Here is a 25,009-nt window from a genome sequence, read left to right on the forward strand (position 1 = left end):
AAAGACATCTAACCAATTCAGGTTTTTGATACTCAACTTTCCTCACAGAAAATTTATGGTAATTTATACTCCTCCTAGCAATATATGATGGTTGGCACAATGTTCTCACTTGCGAAAGTAAGAAAACGGGCAACTTCAAATAACTTCTGATAAACAGAGAGGGATCACTGCTTATGCTCCCCACATAATAAATCTATGTTATTTGCTACATTAGATCCTGGTATAGTATACAATAGGGGTCGAGACCAGAACTTCTAAGAAACAGACTGATGTTGGGTCAGAAGCCTACCTCTACCCCTCAACAACTGTGTAACCCCTGGCAAGATCTCTTAGTAACTGTATAAACCCTGAGTAAATTACTTAACTTCTCTGAACCTCTGTTCCTTCATCTATATAATGGGGATGACAATGCCTAGGATTAAACGCGATAACACGTGTAAAGCCCTCTGCACAGCGACTAGAACATATTGCCACTGTGGTCACTGCTTATAACTGCATTTTCAAACTCTTTGGTCTCATACCTTTACACTTAAAAATTACTGAGGACTTAGAGTTTTTGTTTAGATAGATTTCAAAAATATGCACTTTATTATTTTAAAACAATAAAATATACAACATAAATGATACATTTTTGTGAAAAATCCCTTTATTTTCCAAAAACATACTGAGAAGAGAGGTACTATAGCATTTTTGTAAATTCCTTTAATATTAGTCTCACTTAATAGAGGACAGCTAGATTCTCATCTGCTTCTGTACTCCATTTGTTGTGATATATTGTTTTAGGTGAAGTATATGAAGAAAATTCAGCCTCACACAGATCTAATAATTGGAAAAGGGGACAGTATTTAATAGTCTTTCCAAATAACTGTGGACATTCTTATTCAATGCTACACTAAAACTCAACAAACAGCAGCTTCTTAAAGGTAGCTGCAATGTGGAATCTGAAACCACAGTCATAGGCTTTTTATCCTCTTACAATAAAATCCAATCATCTGCCTTGCATTGTGAATGGATCTTTTTACCTATACACAGTTTTCTAAATATCATTCACTGGCCAATTGGAAAATACTGGTTCACTGAGTTATGCAGATCTTTTTAGACACTGACACATTTAATTATACAGCATTTTAAAAAAAAAAAAAAAACCACATTCTTTAAAATCATCTATAACTTTATCCAAAAAGTCTAAGCTTGTGGGAAGTGTCAAGCTCAAGCTGACAGATAAGTTTTCCAAGATTCTAATTCTAAATTCTGCTTGAAATCTCTAATTTTATCACGAAAACAAAAGTACATCAATTGTTTTCCTTGTTCATTTTATAGAAAATATCCTTCAAATACCCAATTAGAAAAGCCATAGTTTGTCTGTCAGTTGTTGTTTCAAGTAAAAATAGTATTTTATGAAAAAGCTGCTAGTTTAGCTTGCAACTCAAAACAACCACACAAATGCTTTTCCACAAGACAACCATCACACTTTATTTGGTATGCAACATATATAATTTATACATAATTCCCATTTTGTAATACAGAATACTAAAAAAATGTGTACTCAAAGGTCAAGATTTAATAAAATTAATAATCCTTACCTCTTCTTCAAAGACATTCTTAAGTGACATTGGCTTTTTTTTTTTTTTTTTTAAATTTTAAGTGCATGGCAGTGAAGAATGCAATGACTAACTGGACTACCTTGGTACAACTGCCTTGATGTGTGCAGTTTTTTACCCACAACAGTTTTTTACCCACCATTGCTTTTACAACTATTAGGGCAAATGCCAACAAAGTGAAAAGAGCAGATAATGTGGTATTATTATAAAAGTAGTTTTGATATCACAAGCTAGTGAAAATCAAGTCTCAGGACCCCCCAGTGGTCCGCACATCCCACTGGTCTAAATGCTTCCTATAATACTCCTGTGACTTCAAGCTCTAAGTTAATACTTAAATTAGATATTCACCTCACGGTGTTTTACTACTTTATGAAACTACATTTTTCTCTTTGAAACTATCTGAATTCAGAAAGACTTCTTTCCCAGTGGTCTGAATGTTGTCAAGTTTTACATGTTGTTCTTCCAGTCCAAAAAAAAAAAAAAAAACCCAGAGTTCAAACACCTTGTAGAAGAGCTTTTTCTTCAATATATTAATCTTTCCACTATTTGTTTTACGAACAGAATGTCAGCTTTATTCAAATGATCCTATAAAAGAAGGTTTCGTCCCTGCTTAATTCCCACAAAGTGAAGAGATTCTCATCTTCCAAGTCTGACTTGTGGGCTGGCAGGGCTTTCCAGCGGGATTGGCAAAGTGCTCTCTCTTCCCTTTCTGGTCACTTGAAAGCAGTTATATTAAAATGGCTTGGTGGAAACACTTCAGACATGTTTATTAATAAGTGTAAACGTTCTCTGCACTTAAGGGATAGAGTTTACCTCAGAATCAAAAATCTCCCCTGAGTTTCTGTACGGAAAGACTGGGGATTGGAGAAAAATTACTTTTCAAGGTCACATAAGTGAATTTTCCCAAGGAACATGAATAAAGAGATTTCAGCATTCCTGTGTTTCATTCTCAAGTGCAAAGTATTAAAAAAAACAATCCTTTAATTGTAAATGAAAAAAAGGCCTAAAAAATCCTATTATACCTGAAAGATAAATCCAATTTCAAGAAATACACAAACAATAACCATGTTGATTGTGTGACACCAGTTTAAAAGGTACCAGTACAGATAACAGAAAAGATCAAATAATACACATATAGTAGACCCTTTGACATATTTTGAATTAAAATTCTGTGGACTTAAAAAGCACTTTTTTCTTTATTTCAAAATTCTCTAAAGATTCATGACTTGTTAGGGTAAGTGCCAGGACTTGTTATAACAGCAACTTTGTGTATGCCGCAAATTTAAATCAAACAAAAGATGCACAGGAACAGTCAATTAGCTGGGCAATAAACCTAGCGAACCACCCAATGACTAAATCTCAATGCAACTTTGTTATTCTCCATATTGTCAGATATTTGGTAATAAACACTTTATTTCCTTGGGATATATGGTCCAAGAAAGCAAGCAAATTGCTAATGGTGGAGTTAAGAAATAGTTTTAAAAAAAAAAAGTCTAAGAAAGTGCTGTGCTGGGTCAGAAAAATAGATGATTGGATCAATTAAAAAGTAAAATGTTGAATTTACTGAATGATTCATCATGAACAGAAAAAGATTTCTTACATGTTTAAAGAATGATGTAGTCAGTATAAAAACTATCAATGAAAATGCAAAGGTGACTCATTTGTGGAATGAGAATATACAAAGGAAACATAAGATGGTTGAGAAAGTCAGGAAACTGTACAGACTTCCATAAAGCAACAGATGGTGAAGGTACCAGTGCACCTATTACCTAAGTTTTACCATGAGTAAACACTGATTTTTGTATTTCAAGAGTGGATTTCCTTCACCTGACCCAGTACTAATTAGCTTATTGTATTTTCCCCAAAGCTGAAGAAGGAATGAGAGGGTTATAGGCTGGAACACACTATCAGCACAGATGAAACCAGCCCATTTTGGAATACAGTTTGTTACTTCATATCCAAAAGGGTACAGGTCTCATTATCATTACGCACGGCTGCTTTGGCTTTAGAGTTTCAGATGAGCAAATGATTAATGTTACTGCAGCGATGACAGTATAACCTAGAGTATTTTTGGTGGCAGAATTTAGAATTTAATAGGTTCAGAAATTAATTTAGTCCTATATTTTATAGTCATTAACTATAGGAAGGGTTAACTGAAATACCGCGTTCAGCTTTACTGTACTTCAGTGGAAATTTATATGCTTCAGTGATCATGATTCGGAGCATTCAAAAGCTCTTGAAAACTGCGAGAATGGTCTACTGTCTCTTCTCTGGGATTCAGAGAAAACAAGTCAAAACTTTCAAGACCTTTCTCTCCCTGTTTTCTCAACAATATGTGGGCTTTCCTGAGCTTATCTTTTTTTTTTAAGTTTCTCCCAGGCTAAACTCCAGTTCTTTGAACTGGTACCAAGCAATCATAGTAAGACATTACAAGAATTCACCTAATCCAAAAGAGTAATGGGGGGGAAGGGGGAGTTTCTGTCACAATCTAGGATGTACCTATAAAAAGCACAGTTTTCCAAATTTCTTAGATTGCAAATAGTACATCTAGCACCTAAAAAAAAAAAATCTAGATAGTAAATCAACTATAGTGTTTTAATGAATTTACCCTAACTTGGCACTGTTAGCAAGAAATACATATGTACAACATGCCTGGCTAAGGAGATGAGAAAACAGAGCCCTCCCCTACAGCTCTCTCCATAACTAGGGAAATGGCATACTTATGTATCTGCAGCAACCTTGAGTTGCCAAAATGGTACAAGCAAAGTTGTAAATTTATGTCAAAAATTCTGAAGTGAGGAAAAAAAAAAATTCTTAGAATATCTCTAGGCCTCAACTCCTTGCTGCAGTTTTCTGCCATTCAAAAGGCCAACTAGTAACCGCAAGTACACTTCTACTAAGATACACTGGCTTCTGCCTGGGAGTGAGGATGTACAAGGTTATTTGTTATCCTGCCTCCAAGGACATTCTGACTCAATGGAAAGATGCCTTTGGGGTTTGTTACATTCAACTTTCCATGTTTTACTCCTTTGAGAAATGCCACTCTTGAGAGCAGACAGCCAGGAAAGAAAGAGGTTGGAAATGACCAGTATGTATAAGTAAATACAATACGGATGGGCCTAGTGCTGGGAAAGGAGACACAGGGATGCCCCTGATCGTTCCTGGCACATGAGTATGACTGAAAACATGCCTTCTCAGTGCAGGAGAGCAAAATTGGCCTTCCCACAAGCTTTCCCTCAGCTATTGCTCTTCTTTGCTACATTGTCAAAGAAATAGCTATTGCAATTTGCTTTTGCCCTTCCAGGCTCAAGGAAACACATTTGTGGTTATCACGAAGACAAGCATAAAAAGTCCCCAGGGTAGCTGCTAAAAATGAGATATGTACTCTGTGACCTAATCACATCCAACTAACAATAATGTGAAACAGTCCTGTTCTTGTTTGAGGCTCTAGTAGGCAAGATCACACAGAAGCTACAGTACAAGAATGAGCAAGGCTGGCTGGGCCTCCAACATGGGAAAAGCCACACTAAAGCATTACATTCAAACTTACTATTTCATTCTTTTGGCATCCTAATTATCAAGAGTAAGAAACAGGAAAAACAAGCTCCAGCCTTCCATTAATATACTTTAATTTGATTTATTGGTGAAGGCCTTAAAGAAATTCCCATGCTAATCATCTAATGAGTTAACAGACTTCTCTTTTATAACAAATGGTAGTTCAAAGTACCTGTAAGTGTGGCCACGATGCCTCAAGGGTAGGTTCATCTTCTTCTGGATCAAATTCATTGCTGTCACTAGGAGGGAGAGTTCTGAATATATTGCAAGATACCTAAAAATAAACAAGCAGCAGAGTTAGCTGGAACCACCTTCTAGCTGGCCTTACATAAGGTCCTTACAGCCAACTAAAGGGAACCCAGATGACAGTGCACAGGAAGTACCACCGAACTGGAATCAGAACCTCTTTCTATAGGGTCTGGGGCCAGGACCACCTCTGGGCAAAGCTGGAAATGGTTAAGTAGCTCCTTTCTACCTTCTCCACTAGTACTCCTCCCTACCTGGCCAACCCTATTCCAGGTCCCAGTGACATTATACTCTCCACCAAAGCCTGCTCTGGTTGCTTACCAGTCAAGCAAGCTTCTAATTAACCAATTTACATTAAGATATAAATAACTGCTAATGGGCTTCACATACTTGTCTCAAGTTTATGTGCAATTTGCGAATTACCTGTTAAACTAATGGTGAAATTTCAGGCATTCACAAAAAGTAAATCAGAAAAGATATTTCAGAACCTTTCTAACTTCCTTCTAACCAGTTCAACCATCTGTTGAGAATATGCATTTCCACCCGATATACTAAATCAGAACCTACGTTTTAACAAGACCCTCAAGTAATTCTTACATATACGTAAATATCACTTGGGACTCTTGTTAAAATATTGATTCTGATTCAGTATATCTGGGGTGGAAATACAAATTCTCAACAGGGATTCAAACTGGGCTGAACCAGTTCAAAGCCCTGCCTTAAAATGATACCTAGTCTGTCCTCCTTTGGTTTACAAAATAGTAACAATGCTCAGCATAAGACAGATCCGTGGTACAAATTTCCATAAACCAGACCATCCATTCTCATAGACAATTTCCAACTTAAATGCTGACTGTTCAAAGAAAGGTCATAATTGATAACTGTTGAAACAGCACAATGAAAACCTGAGGATTCATTTTACTATTCTATATATTCTGTGTTTTCTATAGTAAAAAGTTTTTAACGCTCTTGTTACTATTCTCAGGGTGCCTTTTCAATTTTCTACTTCTTGTCCTATTTACTCAGCTATCATCTCCTAATGACCCAAATATATCTGCAGATTCAAATAAAGCAGGACAGAAGGGAAATACATGTAGAAGGCAAGAAGAGAGAGGGAAAAAAAAGGAGGGATTGCACCAGAAGCCTTTGCTAGACTTTCTATATAATGCAGAAAATATTGAGCTAGAATAAGCTGCTCCAAAAGGGGAACGAGAAAAGGCTTTTGCAGGCCCATATATTTTGAGTGTGTTTATTCATTCAGTAAAATATTTAAGTCCCTATTATTTGCACACATTGTTCTGAGCACTGGGAAAACAGTAGTGAAACCAAGCAGATAAAAATCCCTGCCCTCATGGAGCTTATATTCTAGTTAAAGTCACTATTATCCCCATTTCATAACTATAAAAACTGAACCCAGAGTCGTACCATTGATAAGCAGAAGAGTCTGTATGAACCCAGGCAGTCTGACTCCCAGTCACTGTGCCAAACAAGCACAGACCTCAGAAACACTCTACTCTGAACAACTACAAAAGTCTTCCGTTGGGCTTCCCAAGGCTCTAGTCCTATCCCCTTCCTACCCATCCTCTACATGCCCTCAGCCAGAATGGTCTCTAAAAAGTAAATCTGAGCATGTTAACACACCTGGGTATATACCACAAGAGTTCTCTGCCTTGAGTAGCATCACAAATACCGCGGGTGCTTGTTAAGAGCAGTACCCCAAGACTCAAGGCAGACAGTCTGATCCTGTGTCTGCTCAGTGGTGCCCCTGGTAATCTCCTTTTGTAGCAAGTACCTCAGAGAACAGATGTCCTTGGTCCTCAACCACACTTAGAGAAACACTGGCCACAGTATCATGTCCATCTTCCTTAAACATGGCCCATATGGTCTGCCCAAGCCTATCTCTTCAGTCTTTTCTCCTGTCTCACCCTCTCCTCTTCAAATTAGGGCTTCACAAACTGATACATTCCATTTTGAACCCCTGCTGAGAATTTGCATTGCCATTCCCAGATACACTGAATTAGAATCTACATTTTTACAAGACCCTAGGAATCTGTAAGAATCACCTAGGTATTTTGTTAAAACGTACATTCTGATTCAGTATATTTGAGGTAGAAATGTGAATTCTCAACAGGGGTCAAACCAAAACTAACCAGTTCAAAGCTTTGCTTCAAACTCCCCAGCTCTCCCTGTCACAGTGTTCCTCCTTCCCAGAACTTGCCATGGTTCCCCCGTCCGGTGTAGACTCTGCTCCTTCAGCTGGAATTTGCTTACACATCTCCCCCGTAATCCACTTAACTTCCCAAGCTTTGCTCAAATGTCATCTCCTTTATGGAATCCTACCAGCTGATTAAGTACTATGGCTGCTAACCAAAAGGTCAGCGGTTCGAATCTACCTGGCGCTCTCTGGAAACTCTAAAGGGCAGTTCTACTGCCTATAGGGTCGCTATGAGTCAGAACCAACTTGATGGCAATGGGTTTGGTTTTTTTTTTTTTAATTATTATTACTGCTTTATGCTCCCATTATACCCACAAGTCTTTTTTGTCATAGCATGTATGCTCTTCGAAGGCCATAACCTTTGTTTTTTAATTGTATCCTCAGTACCCACCCAGTTGGTTTATTCATTCATTCAACATTTACTAGGCATTTCAACACACCAGGCACTGAAGATAAATTGGTTAAAAAAAAAAAAAAAATCAGGCCAGGGCCTACTCTCATGAAGCTCACATTCTAATATGGAAAAAGAAATAATAAACAGGCAAATAAACAAAATTATTTCACACTGGGACATACGCTATAAAGAAATAAACTGGAAGATGTGTCAAGGGTGACTTGGTGGTAGAGGAAAGGATAACTAGACACACTAGACAGAACATCCTCCCTAAGAAGATGATGTGAGCTGAAAACTGAGGCATGATAAAGAACTAGTCATTGAAAGTGTCAAAATCCCAGGCAGGGGCAGCTATAATCGTAAAGGCACCAAGACAAGAACCATCCTGGTGAATAAAATGGATAGCAGAGTGGCTAAAGAAGCAGGGAGAGGGGAGGGTGGTGATGTGTAAGTTGTGGAAAGGAGAGTCAGTTTTAAGTGCAATGGGAAGCCATTAGAGAATCTTAAACAGGGAAGTGACATGATCTGATTTTTGTTTAAGAAAGAAATCACTCTGGTAGCTATGTACAGAATAGGGAAGGGGACTACTTAGAAGGCTGTAAATGGCAAGAGATAAGGTTGGCTTGCACTAGGATGGCGGCAGAGAAGACAAAATAGATTGATTCAAAATACATTTTAGAAGCAGTACTTGCTGCTAGATGGATGGGGTAAAGGAAAGAAAAAAACTAAGGGTAAGCGATAGGTTTCGGGACGTTTACCCAAGATAGAGATGACTAGTAAAAAGGATTCTTTGTTTTCTTGTTTTGGGGATTCAGAGATCCAGTTTGACATATGTTATAGGGGCAATATTAAAAAGGTAATTGAACATATGAATCTGGACCTTAGGCCAGGTCAAGACTGGAGCTATATAGAGAGTCATCAGCAAAGAGATGATACTTACAGCCTTGAGGGGAATGGATCATCTCGGAAGAGAGTGCGTAAAGAGAAGTGAAGGGGTCCTTGGGCACCCAACATATAGAAATCAGATAGAAGAAGAAGAATCAAGGGCCAATAAAGGAAAGCGAAAAAGAGCAGGAGATAGGAAGAAAAGCACTCGAGTTTGAGGGTTCCAGGAGCTAAAGGCAGAGAATGTTTTAAGAAGGAAGAAAACAGCTGCAAATGCTGCTCAAAGATTGACTAAGATGAGCACAGAACAGTCCCTACCAGACTTGGCAACAGGAAGGTCTTTTGAGATCTAATAAGAAGAGGAGAGGTAGAGACAAAAGTCAGATGGACTGTGAGATAAAGAGTAAATGACAAATTACAGAGTGTGAGCAAGTATAGACATCTCGGAGAGAATGGCAAAGCATATGAAGCATCATTCAACTAGCCAAGCCTCTGACCCAGCCTGGCACATGGTAGGTGCTTAATAAAAATGTCATGAATGAGCGAGCAGACCATTGCTCCCATCCTTGAGAATCTACCCTTAGAAACTAATGCAAGCCAAAACTAAAAAAGCTACTTAAAGCTGATACTTGGAAAATTATCCAAAAAGTGTAAAATTGGAAATAACATTCATGCCCAACCATCAACTCAGTGGAATATTACACAGCATTAAAGATGATGACTATGTGGAAGCATAAAAATGTTTATAAATAAAGATTTAAGTGAAAAAGGTGACTGAAAATTGTGTGACTATATAAAGGTAAGAATGTACATGAATAACTAAATGGAAATAAGAAAAGATGTATTAAAGTGAGAGAAATATGGATGACGATTTTTTAGGGTGATAAAGAATTAAACTAAACTAGTGGTTGTTGTTTGTAGGTAGTTAAAGCTATCCGCCTTGGAACACACCAAATAAATCCTAACTTTGCAAAAAGTATAAGTAAGAGGCATGAAGTATGTGTGCTATAACTTTAATTTCAAGATGAAAATGGGCTTTTGAAGTTGGTTTTGAACAAGACTTTGTCAGGAGAGAATTAAAAATCAGTGCCTCACATAACGCCTTAGAGCCCAGCTCATGACTGAATGATGGAAGGACTGAATGAACGGACCATAGTTTAAGTGTACAAAGCTTAGCTCCAAAATCATGGGTTTAAAACTAGGTCACCCATGGATAAATCCACCGATTTATCTGCAACATTTTGTATGTGTAAGTGTAATTTGGATCACTGTCTTCATCAGTTTCTCAAGACTTCCAAGATCTAAAAATGGTTAAAAACGACTGTCCTAAATGGTAAATTTGCTTCCATTAAACCTTCCTTTATCACTGGCAGCCACTTCTGATTTACAGTCCAGGGTTAAATGGACTACTAAATAGGTAACAGCAGTTGCATACTTATTATAAACTTGAGTAACCGCCAGCATCATGCCTCACCATACAGCAGTTTTGTAGAGACTATGTGCCCCAGATTAAAATGCATCCAGTCTATGAAGCCAGCATAACCCTGATACCAAAACCAGGTAAGGCCACCACAAAAAAAGAAAATTACAGACCAATATCCCTCATGAACATAGACACAAAAATCCTCAAAGAAATTATAGCCAATAGAATTCAACAACATACCAAAAAAACAATTCACCATGACCAAGTGGGATTCATACCAGCTATGCAGGGATGGTTCAACATTAGAAAAACAATGTAATCCATCATATGAATAAAACAAGAGACAAGAACCACATGATCTTATCAACTGACACAGAAAAGGCATTTGACAAAGTTCAACACCCATTCATGATTAAAAAAAAAAAAAAAAACCTCTCAGCAAAATAGGAATAGAAATTCTTCAGCATAATAAAGGGCATTTATATAAAGCCAACAGCCAACATCATCCTAAATGGAGAGAGTCTGAAAACACTCCCCTTGAGTAGACGGGAACCAGACAAGAATGCCCTTTATCACCACTCTTATTCAACAATGTGCTGGAGGTCCTAGCCAGAGCAATTAGGCTAGAAAAATATATAAAGTGTATCCCAATTGGTAAGGAAGAGGCAAAAGTATCTCTACTTGCAAATGATATGATCTTAAACAGAGAGAACCCCCAAAGAATCCACAAGAAAACTACTCAAACTAAAGATTTCAGCAAAGTATAAGGATACAAGATAAACAGACAAAAACTAGTTGGATTCCTCTACACCAACAAAGAGAAGGTCGAAGAGGAAATCACCAAATCAATACCGTTTACAATAGCCCCCAAGGAGATAAAATACTTTGGAATAAATCTAACCAGAGACGTAAAAGACCTACACAAAGAAAACTACAAGACACCACTGTAAGAAACCAAGAGTAGTACGTAAGTGGAAAAACATGCTTTGTTCACGGATAGGAAGACTCAACATTATGAAAATGTCTATTCTATCCAAGTGATCTACAAATACAATGAAATCCTGGTCCAAATTTCAATGGCATTTTTTAATGAGATGAAGAAACAAATCACCAACTTCATATGGAAAGGGAAGAGGCCCTGGATAAGTAAAGCATTACTAAAGAAAAAGAACCAAGCGGGAGGCCTCGTACTACCTGATTTAAAACCTACTATACCACCACGGAGGAAACCCTGGTGGTGTAGTGGTTAAGTGCTAAGGCTGCCAACCAAAGGGTTGGCAGTTCAAATCTGCCAGGAGCTCCTTGGAAACTCTATGGCGCAGTTCTACTCTGTCCTATAGGGTCACTATGAGTCGGCATCGACTTGACAGCACTGGGTTTGGTTTTTTGTTTGTCTGTTTCTTTGCTTGTTTGTTTATACCATCACGGTAGTAGAAACAGCCTGGTACTGTTTGACTACCGTACAACAACAGATACACTGAGCAGTGAAGCAGAAGTCAAAATCCAGATGTAAATTCATCCACCCATGAGCAGGTGATATTTGACGAAGGCCCAAAGTCCATTAATTGGGGAAAAGACCGTCTCTTTAAGAAATGGTGCTGGCATAACTAGATATCCACTGGCAAAAAAATGAAACAAGACCCGTACCTCACACTATGCACAAAACCTAACTCAAAATGGATCAAAGACCTAAATGTAAAATCTAAAATAATAAAGACCATGGCAGAAAAAATAGGGACAATGCTAGGAGCCCTAATACGTGGCATAAACAGAATACAAAAATGACTAACAATGCACAAACACCAGAAGAGAAACTAGACAACTGGGAACTCCTAAAAATCAAACACTTATGCTCATCAAAGAGTAAAAAGACAACCTACGGACTGGAAAAAATTTTTTGGTTACAACAAATCCAATCAGTGTCTAATCTCCAAAATCTACAAGATACTGCAAAACCTCAACAACAACAAAAAAACAAGTAACTCGATTAAAAATGGGCAAAGGATATGAACAGGAATTTCACCAAAGAAGACATTCAGGTAGCTAACAGATACATGAGGAAATGCTCACCATCTTTAACCATTAGAGAAATGCAAATCAAAACTACAATGAGATACCATCTCACCCCAACAAGGCTAGCATTAATCTAAAAAACACAAAATAATAAATGTTGGAGAGGTTGTGGAGAGACTGGAACAATTACACACTGCTGGTGGGAATGTAAAATGGTACAACCACTTTGGAAATCGATTTGATGCTTCCTTAAAAAGCTAGAAGTACCATAACCGAGTACCCGCATACGATCCGGCAATCCCACTCCTTGGAATATATCCTAGAGAAATAAGAGCCATCACACAAATAGATATATGTACACCCATGTTCACTGCAGCACTGTTCACAATAGCAAAAAGATGGGAACAACCTAGGTGCCCATCAATGGATGAATGGATAAACAAATTACGGTATATTCACACAATGGAATACTACTCAACGAAAAAGAACAACAATGAATCTGCAAAACATCTTATAACACGAATGAATCTGGAAGGCATTATGCTGGGTGAAATCAGTCAGTCACAAAAGGACAAATATGTATGAGACCACTATGATAAGAACTCAAGAAAAGGTTTAAACACAGAAGAAAACATTCTTTGATGATTACGAGGGGTGGGTGGGAGGGAGGGAGGTTTGAAAGAGAGGCAGGGAGGGAGAGAGGGAGGAGGGTATTCACTAACTAGATAGTAGACAAGAATTATCTTAGGTGAAAAGAAGGACAACACCCAATACAGGGGAATTCAGCACAACTAGACTAAACCCAAAGTTAAGAAGTTTTCTGGATTCAACCACTTTGAGGGACAGAGTAGCAGGGGCAGGAGTCTGGCGACTATGGTTTCAGGGGACCTCCAGGTCAACTGGCATAACAAATTTATTAAGAAATGTTCTACATCCCACTTTGGTGAGTGACATCTGGGGTCTTAAAAGCTAGCATTCGGCCATCTAAGATGCATGAATTGCTCTCAACCCACCTGGAGGAAAGGAGAATGAAGAACACCAAAGACACAAGGAAAATATAAGCCCAAGAGACAAAAAGGGTCACATAAACCAGAGATGACACCAGAAGAACTAGATGGTGCCCAGCTACCACCAATGACCACCCTGACAGGGAACACAACAGAGAGTCCTTGATGGAGCAGGAGAGAAGTGGGGTGCACAATTCAAACTCTAGTAAAAAGACCAGACTTAATGGTCTGACTGAGACTGGAGGGTCCCCGGAAGACATGGCCCCTGGACTCTCTGTTAGCTCAGAACTAAAACCATTCACAAGGCCAACTCTTCAGACAAAGATTAGATTGGACTATAAGACATAAAATGATACTTGTGAAGACTGTGCTTCTTAGCTCAAGTAGATACGTGAGACTAAATGTGCAGCTCCCATCCGGAGCTGAGATGAGAAGGCAAAAAGGGACAGGAGCTGTTTGAACAGACACGGGAAATCCGGGGTGGAAAGGAGGAGTGTGCTGTCATATTACAGGGAGAGCATCTAGGTTCACATGACAATTTGTGTATAAATTTTTCTATGAGAGACTAACTTGAACTTTAAACTTTCACTTAAAGCACAATTAAATAAATAAGTAAAAATAAAATGCATCCAGGTACTTCTGAAGTCACCAACTGTCTCTATATTTAAATATCTAAGACTCTAGCCCTAAACCTTAAAGTTTAAAAGTATATTGCAAGGATTTACTTTTCAACCTTTTTTTTTTTTTTAAATCTATACTGGTGTCAGTGCAAAGAAAAAAAGCTTACAAAATAAATTTCTTGAAGAGGTAGCCTAATTAATTTTCATTCTAAGGACATTTTAATAAACACTGAATGTTGGAATCAAACTAAAGACTTACAGGATTGACCTGGCCTCTAAAAGGTGGCTATAAGGACAGAGGGCAAGGCTGAAAAGATGGAAGGAAAAAGTGTTTAAACTTGCATAGGCCCTCCTCACAGATAGAAAACCTATGATTAGGGGTTCTGCTGAGTAGTTGCTAGAATCAGATCATGTTAGAATCCATTACACCCAGTACCTTCATCTTACAAATAAGGACACTGAGGATCAAAGAGCTTGTGAGTTAGTTAAGGTAACACAGCACTAAAACAAGAGCCGAGGGTTCTCATGGTTCTTTCCCTGATAAACTACTACTCCCAGCAACTCCACCCCCTGACCTGACTGAGACCATGTATGCACTCGACTTCCTTATTTCTCTCTGTTTTTCCTCTGATTCTCCCCGTCCCGTGTCTTTTTATCATTTTTATTACTGTTTTGTTTTCCCATTGCTCCTCTCCAACCATCTCCTTCTTAGGTTTTTGGCCTGCCAGTAGCACACAATGGCACCTACAGGCACTGTGTATCTACCTGTGGACATTCAGGTCTAAGTAAGCTGTGAGTCTTGCTCAGCTTTAACAAGAAAATATAACCACCTCTTTATCTCCATTGCCTGGTTCATACCCCCGTTATTAAACATCTTGATTAATGCAATGGTTTCCCTTCTGGTGTTCTTGCTTCTAAATCTCTTCCTTGCCTCCCCTTTTCTCATCTTCCCCCAATTAGATTTTGAGTCCTTCAATGATTTGCTACTCAGCTCTGAATGCCTGGCACCTAATATACGATAAATGGAAATAACTAGGGTTGCCAGATAAAACACAGGACCCCCAGTTAAATTTGAATTTCAGATAAACAATGAATAATTTTTAGCAAGTATATATATATACAGCATAGTAAAAAAAAAAAATTTTTTTTATATACACTATGCCAAATATACAAAAAAAATTTTGTTTATCTGAAATTCAAATTTAATTGGGTGCCCTGTATTTTTAATTGCTAAATCTAACAACCCTAAAAAAAGATTAAACTAATATTAATTAAGAACCCGTACTGATTACATGGATCCCTGTGGCATAGTGGTTAAGAGATATGGCTGCTAACTAAAAGCTCAGCAGCTCAAATCCACCAGTGGCTCCTTGGAAACCCTATGGGGCAGCTCTACTCTGTCCTAAAGAGTCACTATGAGTCGGAATCAACTTGATGGCAACGGGTTTTGGTTTTGGTACTGCTCACAACTCAGCTGTTATTCAGAACTACCACTGTAGGATACTGGGGGGAGAGGAGAAGGGCATGTGACAGTGCTGCAGGGAAGGTCTAGGACCTAATGGAACTATGATGCAAAAAAAAAAAAAAAAAAAAGTTGAAATTCTTGGCCAAAAGAGGCAAATTACTGCAGAAAAAAATAACTCACCATTCCCAGTCTCTTTATATCCATAGAAACTACTAATTTTACAGCTTGGCTTTTGTAGACATTTTAATAGCACATTAAAAAAGAACAGTGTGCCGCTAGCACCTAATAGGCACTTATTAAACATCTGCCAAGAAAATTAACACTGAACAAAACAGAAGGTAAGGGCAATGCAGTTGAGAGTTATTTAAAAGAAACAAACAAAAACACCTAATGAATGCTTTCAATTTCCTTTAAGTGTGTATTTGTTATCATTATTAATATTTATTCAAAAATTTTAAAACCCTATTAATAATAAATTCTCTAAGAACAGCACTAGCCATTAGTAAAATCAGAAAAGTCAACTTCTATGTATAAAAGGCTCCAGTAAACCAGACACGTAATGTGATCTGGGGCCACTGGTACTATAGGGGTACAAGTCAACTTAAGTCCTCTTCTCTTTGCTTTATAATATACATTCCAGAATGATTTGGGTATCGTCTTTCTCGGATAAAAGCAGGTGAGCTAGTTGGTCTCAAGAATGCTTTTCCTCCTTTTATCTGTGAAACTATAATTTCATACAATTACATAATACTTCGAGCAGATCAATTGTGAATACTAAAATATTAACCTCAGAAATATAAAATGAATTTTCTTAAGGTAATATCTAAAATGTAAATTTCCAACAAAGAGCTATATGACTGGCATTAAATACAGAACATCTTGCAAATTGAAAGGTGCCATTATTCCTTTAGTACTATTCATATTAATACCTCATACAAGTAACAATTTCAGTGATATCCCTGAATTTTCATTCAGTTTATTCATTCATTCAGTAATCCATCATGTAATTGGAAAAAAATACCAGAATGATTTAATAAAACTCTTAGGACCATAAAAGGACCACTAAACGCAATGCTGAAGCTAGGTGATCAAGCATTATTCTCATACATTTTGTGTTAACACAAAAGATGAATCTAAATAGATACAGTAAAACTGGATCTTGCAAGAAAATAGGAAAATCTCACAGCAGTAGTTCACAACATCTACCATAGATGCAATGTTTAAAACTATCAGATATGAAACCAAAAATGTAAACATAAACAATACTTATTTAAAACCTCTAAAATAGACTTATGAACACAGAAGACTATTTCCAAACTTACTAGAAATTCGCACTAAATATTCAAACTCTAAGAATAAGGACTAAAATTCTTACAAAATTTGCCTACTTTGCTTACACAGAAATAAAAATAATAATAGGATGGTAATAGATCATAAAACACATACATATGACATAACACCAAATTAAAAAATTCTTAATAGTCCTGATGATAAAGAACCTCTCAAACAAATTTAATGACCTTACCCTCAGTCCCTCTGAGAACTAATTATAGATAAACAACTATTAATAAATTTTAAAAAGGAAAAAGATCCCAAAGCATTTATTATTATACTCAAGGGACTTAGAATCAAACTTTGACTTTGATTCTAAGTCCCTTGAGCCAATAAATATCTTTTAATCTGATGCTTAATTAGGAAACAAATAGCAAAATTTTTAAACTTTCAGTTAACACTTAATTCACTGGCAATTTGTTCAATCAATAATTCATCTCTAAAGCCAAACTATGTCCTTTAATTACCACAATAAACCCACTGTAGTTTCCAGCTCAGTCTAAATATAAAGTCTGTTTTCAAGTCTCACCATCTATGTGACTAAACATGACTGTTTACAAGTTATCTGGACTTATGTGAACATTATAATCCCTTATTCTAGTGCAAAGGCAATACCTTAGCACTTAACTTCTTAAAAGCAAAAATTTAAATCAGTACAACATCTTAGATTATGGGCCATCCAATACAGGTCTAAATTTATCCTCTAATATATTAAATATGTAACTATCACTGCTACATAATATTATCAATACAATTATAATTTTCAGATAAGAATTTTCAGTAGTTATTATTCCAAACATATTCACTTAAGTTAAATATGATCCCTTGACCCAAACAATATCCACAATGTCCTTGATTATCACAAGGGGAGGTCTCAGGGGCACAATGGGAACTATTTGAAAAAGCTATCAAATGTCGGTGAGGTCAAGCCACTCCAGCAAGGATATCTACATTTTAATCATAAAACCAAATTTGTGGACAAAGGTCTATACCTTTGAGAAAACATTCACTGAACCAAAAACAAAGCGTGTTGTTTACACAGGCATAAGAAGCATGCACTTGTGAGAGTGTGAGATTTGTAACAACCAGGGCTTTGAACCAGTTGGTTCTGGTTCGAACCCCTGCTGAGAATTTGCATTTCCACCCCAGATATACTGAATCAGAATCTACATGTTTAACAAGCTTCCCAGGTGATTCTTATGTACAATAAATTTTGAGAACCACTGCTCTACTAGTGGAGCCTGGTTGCATAGTGGTTGAGAGCTATGGCTGCTAACCAAAAGGCTGGCAGTTTGAATCTACCAGCTGCTCCTTGGAAACCCTATGGGGCAGTTCTACTCTGACCTATAGGGTCGCTATGAGTCGGGACAGGCTCTACTAGTGGTCCGCAGAACTGGTCCCAGAGCATTAACATCGGCTGGGAATTTGTTAGAAAAGAACATTCTCGGCAGGGGTTCAAACCTGAACTAACCAAAGCCCTGGTTACAACTGAAATTCTAAAAGAGGACTTAAAAGGAGATTTCTGAAGTCAGTGATTACAACACTGTTACACATTCACTGTCATACTTTAAATCTGGGCTTTACTTTAAAGCAGGGCTTTCTATAGCAGCTATTCTGTTCAAATGAGGCAGAAAGAACATCTTAAAATGATAAAAGGAGCTTAATAGGCAGGTGAAAGAAGGACTAAAAAAACCAATGAAGCAACGTTTAGAAAATTGTATGGCTCAATCATAACTTTTAAATATGTAAAAAGACAAGATTTAAGTAATAGAAATTTTGGGCATGTGCAAACAGTTAAGCCAAAAGGCTGGCAGTATGAACCTACTCAGAGGCACCTCAGAAGATAGGCCTGGCAATCTGCTTTCTAAAGGTCAGTCCTGAAAACCCTTTGAAGCAGTTCTACTTTACATACATGAGGTCACCACGAGCTGGAACTGACTCGATGGCAACTAACAACAACAACGACGATGACGATTTTCCTAACTCACATTTCCTTTAAGAGGTATTTCTTTTTTAATCTACTAGGTACCTACAACGTACAGATTTATACAGACTGAGGAAAAAATCTGTTTTTATTATTGTTATTGCTGCTGCTGCTGTTGGTAGTTGTGTTTAGTTGATAACTGTTTTGATGAAATGGTATAGTTGGAGTTATAATATACTGATTATTCCTACAACTTTAGATACTGAGTTTCTGGAAGGATCAGAATGTTGCCCACTGTAAGGAAGAAAGGAATCTGTCACAAGAGATCACGAACAGAGAATCAACACAATTTGAATACAGATCAAATATAAATACAAGGTACAATTTTGATGAATACATCAATAATTATAAGGGGGAAACAGGAGGAAATGGGGGAGGAAAAATATGTGAGAAATATCTTTTGTTCCACTCCCTTTGACCTGTGTCACATGATCATCAAATGAGAGAGATGTCACAAAGACAAGAAAAAAGATTAAGAAAAAAAGAAGCAAAAAAAGGGAAAACATTTGGGCTGGGAACTCTCCATGTACAGTGATCATCAAGGTCAAACTAGTATAAGAAAGTTTAGAGAGGTTGTATTTGTTAATAGCCCAAACTGGAAATAACCTAAATGTTCTCCAACAGAATAGATAAACAAATTATAATATATGCATACAATGGGATACTAGTCATGAAAATGAATAAACAACTATTCATAACAACATGGATGCACCTCTCACAGTTAATATTGAGTGAAAGAAGATCCAAAAGAAAACATACTGTATGATTCCATTTATATAAAGTTCAAAACCTGGCAAAATTAACCAATGGTATTAATGTCAGTATAGTGGCAGGAGAGAGAATGCAAATCTAGAAAGCCTGTGCTCTTAACACCTACATCATGCGATCTTTAGCTGCCCAGTCATATCTAAAATGGGAGCTCTGTATGAGAAAGTGGCACTAATTGACTAGTGGGATTGTCTGAAGTGAGACTAGGTGGCCTATTTCTTTACCACCATCACCCTTTCGCCCTCCTAATGCCTCCCCTTCAATTCATGTATTTAGGCCTCTTCTCTTGAGCTTATCTGATTCTCCCGAGAAGAATCATCCATCCCTTGACAAGAGAACGTAAGTGATCTGGAAGTTCAGTAGGAAAGAAGGTTGAGGATCTTCCCATTGAATGTGGTCCCCTACTTTCAGAAAGGTACCACTGCTCTCAGCTGCGCTTAATGTCCCCAAGATCAGATTTCCTCCATTTTAGCCTCTCCAGGGCGTACACCTTCAGTCTTTTGCTGGGATTTGGGACAGTCAAGTAGCTGCCTGGTTTTGGAGGGACAGGGTAGAATCAGTAGTTCCAACTTCTTTTTATACAGATATTCCAACAAATCTCTTTTTGCCTTCATATACTCTTGCTTAGAGAGGTATCCTTCTGGTTCTTCCTGGAGGTAATGTGATGTGAGCTGCCTACTTCCAGACTTCCCTTGCTGCTGCTTAGGGTTCAGCTTTCTCTGATCGGCCAAGGTAGTGACCACCATTGCTTTCTAGCTTCCAAAATGTTGATTCTAAGATCTCTTTTCCATTTGGCATTGTTCTTGTAGGTTTTACTTCTTTTCAGTAATTTTAGTGACATTTCAAGAGATAAAGGAAATAAACACATACGTGTTTAATCCATCATATTGTAAGAACGTGGAATCGGGACTGGAGGAAGACTAATTAATAACCTGCAATATGCACATAACACAACTTTGCTTGTTGGAAGTGAAGAGGACTTGAAGCACTTACTAATGAAGATCAAAGACTACACCCTTCAGTATGGATTGCACCACAACATAAAGAAAACAAAGATTCTCACAACTGGACCGGTAAGCAACATCACGATAAACAGAGAAAAGAGTGATACTGTCAAGGATTTCATTTTACTTGCATCCACAAGCAACACCCATGGAAGCAGCAGTCAAAAAATCAAATGACATACTGCACTGGACCAATCTGCTATAAAATGCCTCTTTGAAGTGTTGAAAAGCAAAGATTTCACTTTGAGAACTAAGGTGCACCTGTCCCAAGCCATGGTATTTTCAATTGTTTCATTTGAATGCAAAAACTGGACAGCGAATAAGGAAGACGGAAGAAGAATTGATGCCTTTGAATTACGGTACTGGTGAAGAACACTGAATATACCATGGATTGCCAGAAGAACAAACAAGTCTGTCTTGGAAGAAATACAGCCAGAGTGCTCTTTGGAAGTGAGGATGGAGAGCCTTCGCCTCATGTACTTTGGACATGTTATCAGGAGGGACCAGTCCCTGAAGAAGGACATCATGCTTGGTAAAGTGGAGGGTCAGTGAAAAAGAGGAAGACGTTGATGAGATGGACTGACACAGTGGCTGCAACAATGAGCTCTAACATGGCAATGATTATTAAGATGGCACAGGACCAGGCAGTGTTTCGTTCTGTCATACACAGAGTCGCTACAAGTCAGAACCAACTGGACGGCACCTAACAACGACAACAATCCACCATATTTACTCAAAAGTTAGCAGTACTTCCTATTAAATTGTTCCTTCATTCTCCAGTACCTTCTGCTAATTCCAGGAATTTAACTTTCTTCTGCAAATATGTCAATCCCTTTTTGGTTGGAAAGAGTCCAGTAGAGCAGTAAGAAAGCCAAATGGCAGCTGCTCCGACTTTATATACCCGTTGCCGTCAAGTCGATTCGGACTCATTGACATCCCTATAGGACAGAGTAGAACTGCCTCATAGGGTTTTCCAAGGCTGTATGTAATCTTTATGGAAGTGGACCGCCACATCTTTCTCCCACGGAGCAGCTGGTGGGTTCAAACCGCAGACCTTTTGGTTAACAGTTGAACTCTTAACCACTGCACCACCAAACTTCAGCCAAAGTAAAATGAAAGATCTCCAAATCAATTTTCTTTCTCAGAATTAGCACCAATCACTTAGTAGGTCTTAGTGTGAAGCAAAATAAAAAAGTAAAACACACTCTGTTTATGAAGAAACTGAATACAGAATTCAAATGAATATCTCAAAGTCATCATTTCATCCAATGAACAACTACATGAATCTCAAAAGAAAAAAAAATCAGGACTAGAACTGAAGACAGAGAAAAAGCATGCTGCTCTTCTCTCAACACTCAGTTTTCTATCACTTTTTCCACTATGAGATCTGTCACTGGTGTCCTTCATTCCTTTTTCCAGTTATAGACAGAGTAGCTCAGACATCTCACTACCAACTCAAATTCAGTCCAGTCAAAACCAATCGATGAATACTGGTCCTCCCTTCCCCTTAAAGGCAAATTCCTTTCCCACCTTATTCATTCTGTCATTCTTCTTCTAACACTTTGGGTTGTTTTTTTTTTTTAACTCTTCCTCTCTGTTACACGCTATTTGTAAACAAGTCCTTTTATTCTTCTAAAATGTCTCTTTGATATTCATGGGGGTATTACTTTTAACAGTGGAAATTTGGAAACAATTCAAATGTTCCAAGATGAAATGACAATTAAGTAAACAATGGTACATACACATAATGGAAGATTAGAGAGCCATTAAAATGATGTTTAAAAAAGATAGTTACATGAAAGCAAGTTTATATCATGGTGCTACAGAAATAAAAAAAGCAGAATCCAAAATTATGTATACACTAAAGTTAAAATTATGTTTTTGTTTGTTTGTTTTTTAAAGGAAAAACAGGAAAGGAGCACAAGAAAATTTTCTGCCGTAAAAGCAATGTTTTAGATCTTGTTTAGAGTGATGGTTACAAAGTACATATCATTGTTAAATTCACTGAACATTCAATGCCTAAGACTTGTTCGTAAAATTTTACTGCATGTGAAGTATATCTAATTTTTTTTAAGGGAAAAAGCTCATTAAAAAAAAAAAAAACTAGCAGTCACAAAAGGACAAATATTATATGATTCCACTTACATGAAATATCTAGAAGTAGAACAGGCAAATGTATACAGACCTAAGGTTATTAGTGGTTACCAGTGGGGGAATGGGGACTCAATGCTTAGAAGACACTGAGCTTCCGTTGAGAGTGATCAAAAAAGTTGGAAAAGGATAATGGTGATGATTGTACAACATGATAAATACAACTAGTGTCACTAAATTGTATATGTAAAGGATGTTGAAATGACAAATGTTTTGTTACATACATATTTACCCCAACAACAACAAAAACATAGGCTAGGAGGAAATTGGCCAAAAGATTGAATTTAAATAATGAAACTATGCGTAATTTTTTTTTTTCTATTTTCAAATTTTCTTTTAAGAACATGGGAGAAAAATACAGGAGACAGGGAGTTCCTTTACATGTTCTTCTTAATTTCCTCTCCCTTTGCCACTATCTGACAAGATTGGGACACCAGCCCTCTGGCTAGACTCCAAGAGTTCATTTTTCCTCCCCCCCTCAGGCCATCCTGGGTTAAGTCTGGTAGCCTAATTTTCAAAGGAGCTGGCAGAGGGCACAGGCTTTCTTTGTAGGCGCTGGAGGAAGAAAAATCAGAGTATCATTTATATTTCACCTCCCTGTTCAAAAATCCTTAGCAACTCTGCTCTCTGTCTACGAGTTTAGGTTAAACCTTCTCTGTTTACCCTGCCAAATCCTCCATAATCTAGACCTATCCCTGCCTCCCCACCTTATTACCCACAAACTCCACCCATAAACCCTCTACTCCCATTCGATTTCTACTTCAAGATTAAGCTTTGCTCAAAATAAGAGGCAATTTTTGGTCTGCAAAATGGTGAAAGTAATGTTAAATTATCTCTAGACTGTTATCCCTACACAAAACCATCACAGGGAAATTATATTTCATACACAGAGACAACTGTATCGTGTACTCTCTCCAAAATTGGAATTGCAGCAGTGAATCCGAAAGTGAAGATTGTTGATATTAAATCTTGGAATCCAAAAATAGAGGTGTAAACACTGCAATAGTCATAGTGCTTACGGTGTATAAATACAGCACAGGCCCTCGTATTGCTGGCATTCGAAGTCAAGTACTCATGCCCCACACACGGGCTAGCCACGTGATACCAGGTCTTTGCTACATTTCATTCATTGTCTGTGGACTGTGGGTCCTAAATCCCAGAAAGTTACTAAAACCAGTGAATTAGGTGACTTTTGTAAGAGCCAAAGTTCACAGTTTGATAAAATAGTATCAACACAGGGCTTTTCAGAGAGGACATATTCTAACATCTGGCTTAAGCACTTTTATGGTTCAAAATCAGCTAATGCTAAAAAGAAAAGTGAAACCTCTTGGATTTTGAATTGAAAAAACAAAATACAAAACACTTCAGGCTCCAGATGCAAGTTTCTGGTTATTGGTGGGTATGCATTCTTATTTGAAATCCCTAAAAATAAACAGGAAACTAAATGGCCAAAGCTAATGATCTCTCTTCTCTTCTCCCTCTTCCTCTCCGTCTCTCTCTCTCGTGTGTGTGTGTGTGTGTGTATGTGTTCTGTCTGTCTGTCTGTCTGTCCGTCTGTCTCTGTGACATTTCATTAGTAAAACAAAGCTATGAGCTAGCTGGTAACCAATTAAAACAAAAACACACCCGAACTACATTGGAACTGAGTTCTTTCCATAGCGTAAAAGTACTCCTCACGAATTGGGTAAGATATATCACACAAAGGGAAGACAGGGAAACCTCCCTCATGGGCCTCACTGAGGTGTGCTGGCCTTGTCTTGGGAGGAGGCAGAAGGGTGGATGTAAGTTCCTCTGAAGGAAACTGCATGTGAGGGCTCTAGGTGCAAGAACTGATCACTGACCCTGTTAGCTTACATTTTAAACAAGCATTCAAAGTGTACTGCCTTCCACAACTTGACTAAACCAGATGCTAGGAAGTTTCCTGAAAAAAGTGAACGCTTCCAAGGCCAGCGTAGTAGTGGCAGGGGTTTGGGGACGACGGTTTCGGGGGACATCTAAGTCGATTGGGATAATAAAATCTATTAAGAAAACATTCTGCAACCCACTTTGGAGAGTGGCATCTGGGGTCTTAAACGCTGGCAAGCAGCCATCTAAGATGCATCAATTGGTCTCAACCCACCTGGACCAAAGGAGAATGAAGAACACCAAAGACACAAAGTAATTATGAGCCCAGGAGACAGAGAGGGCCACATAAACCAGAGACTACATCAGCCTGAGGCTAGAAGAACTAGATGGTGCCCAGCTACAACCGATGACTGCCCTGACGGGAAACACAACAGAGAACCCCTGAGCGAGCAAGAGAGCAGTGGGATGTAGACCTCAAATTCTCATAAAAAGACCAGACTT

General features: G+C 37.9%; 1 protein-coding gene across 2 annotated transcripts in view; it reads right to left on the bottom strand.

Annotated features, from left to right (window-relative positions):
* The window catches only part of PPP2R5E (protein phosphatase 2 regulatory subunit B'epsilon), a 167,270-nt gene that overhangs the window by 40,463 nt on the left and 101,798 nt on the right, over positions 1–25,009 (bottom strand). For both annotated transcript variants that reach the window (XM_049899546.1, XM_049899545.1), the window contains exon 4: positions 5,329–5,430. In XM_049899546.1, the coding sequence (XP_049755503.1) occupies positions 5,329–5,430 (102 nt within the window). The remainder of the gene's footprint in view (positions 1–5,328; positions 5,431–25,009) is intronic.

Source organism: Elephas maximus, chromosome 10 (assembly GCF_024166365.1).
Source record: "Elephas maximus indicus isolate mEleMax1 chromosome 10, mEleMax1 primary haplotype, whole genome shotgun sequence".
NCBI lineage: Eukaryota > Metazoa > Chordata > Mammalia > Proboscidea > Elephantidae > Elephas > Elephas maximus.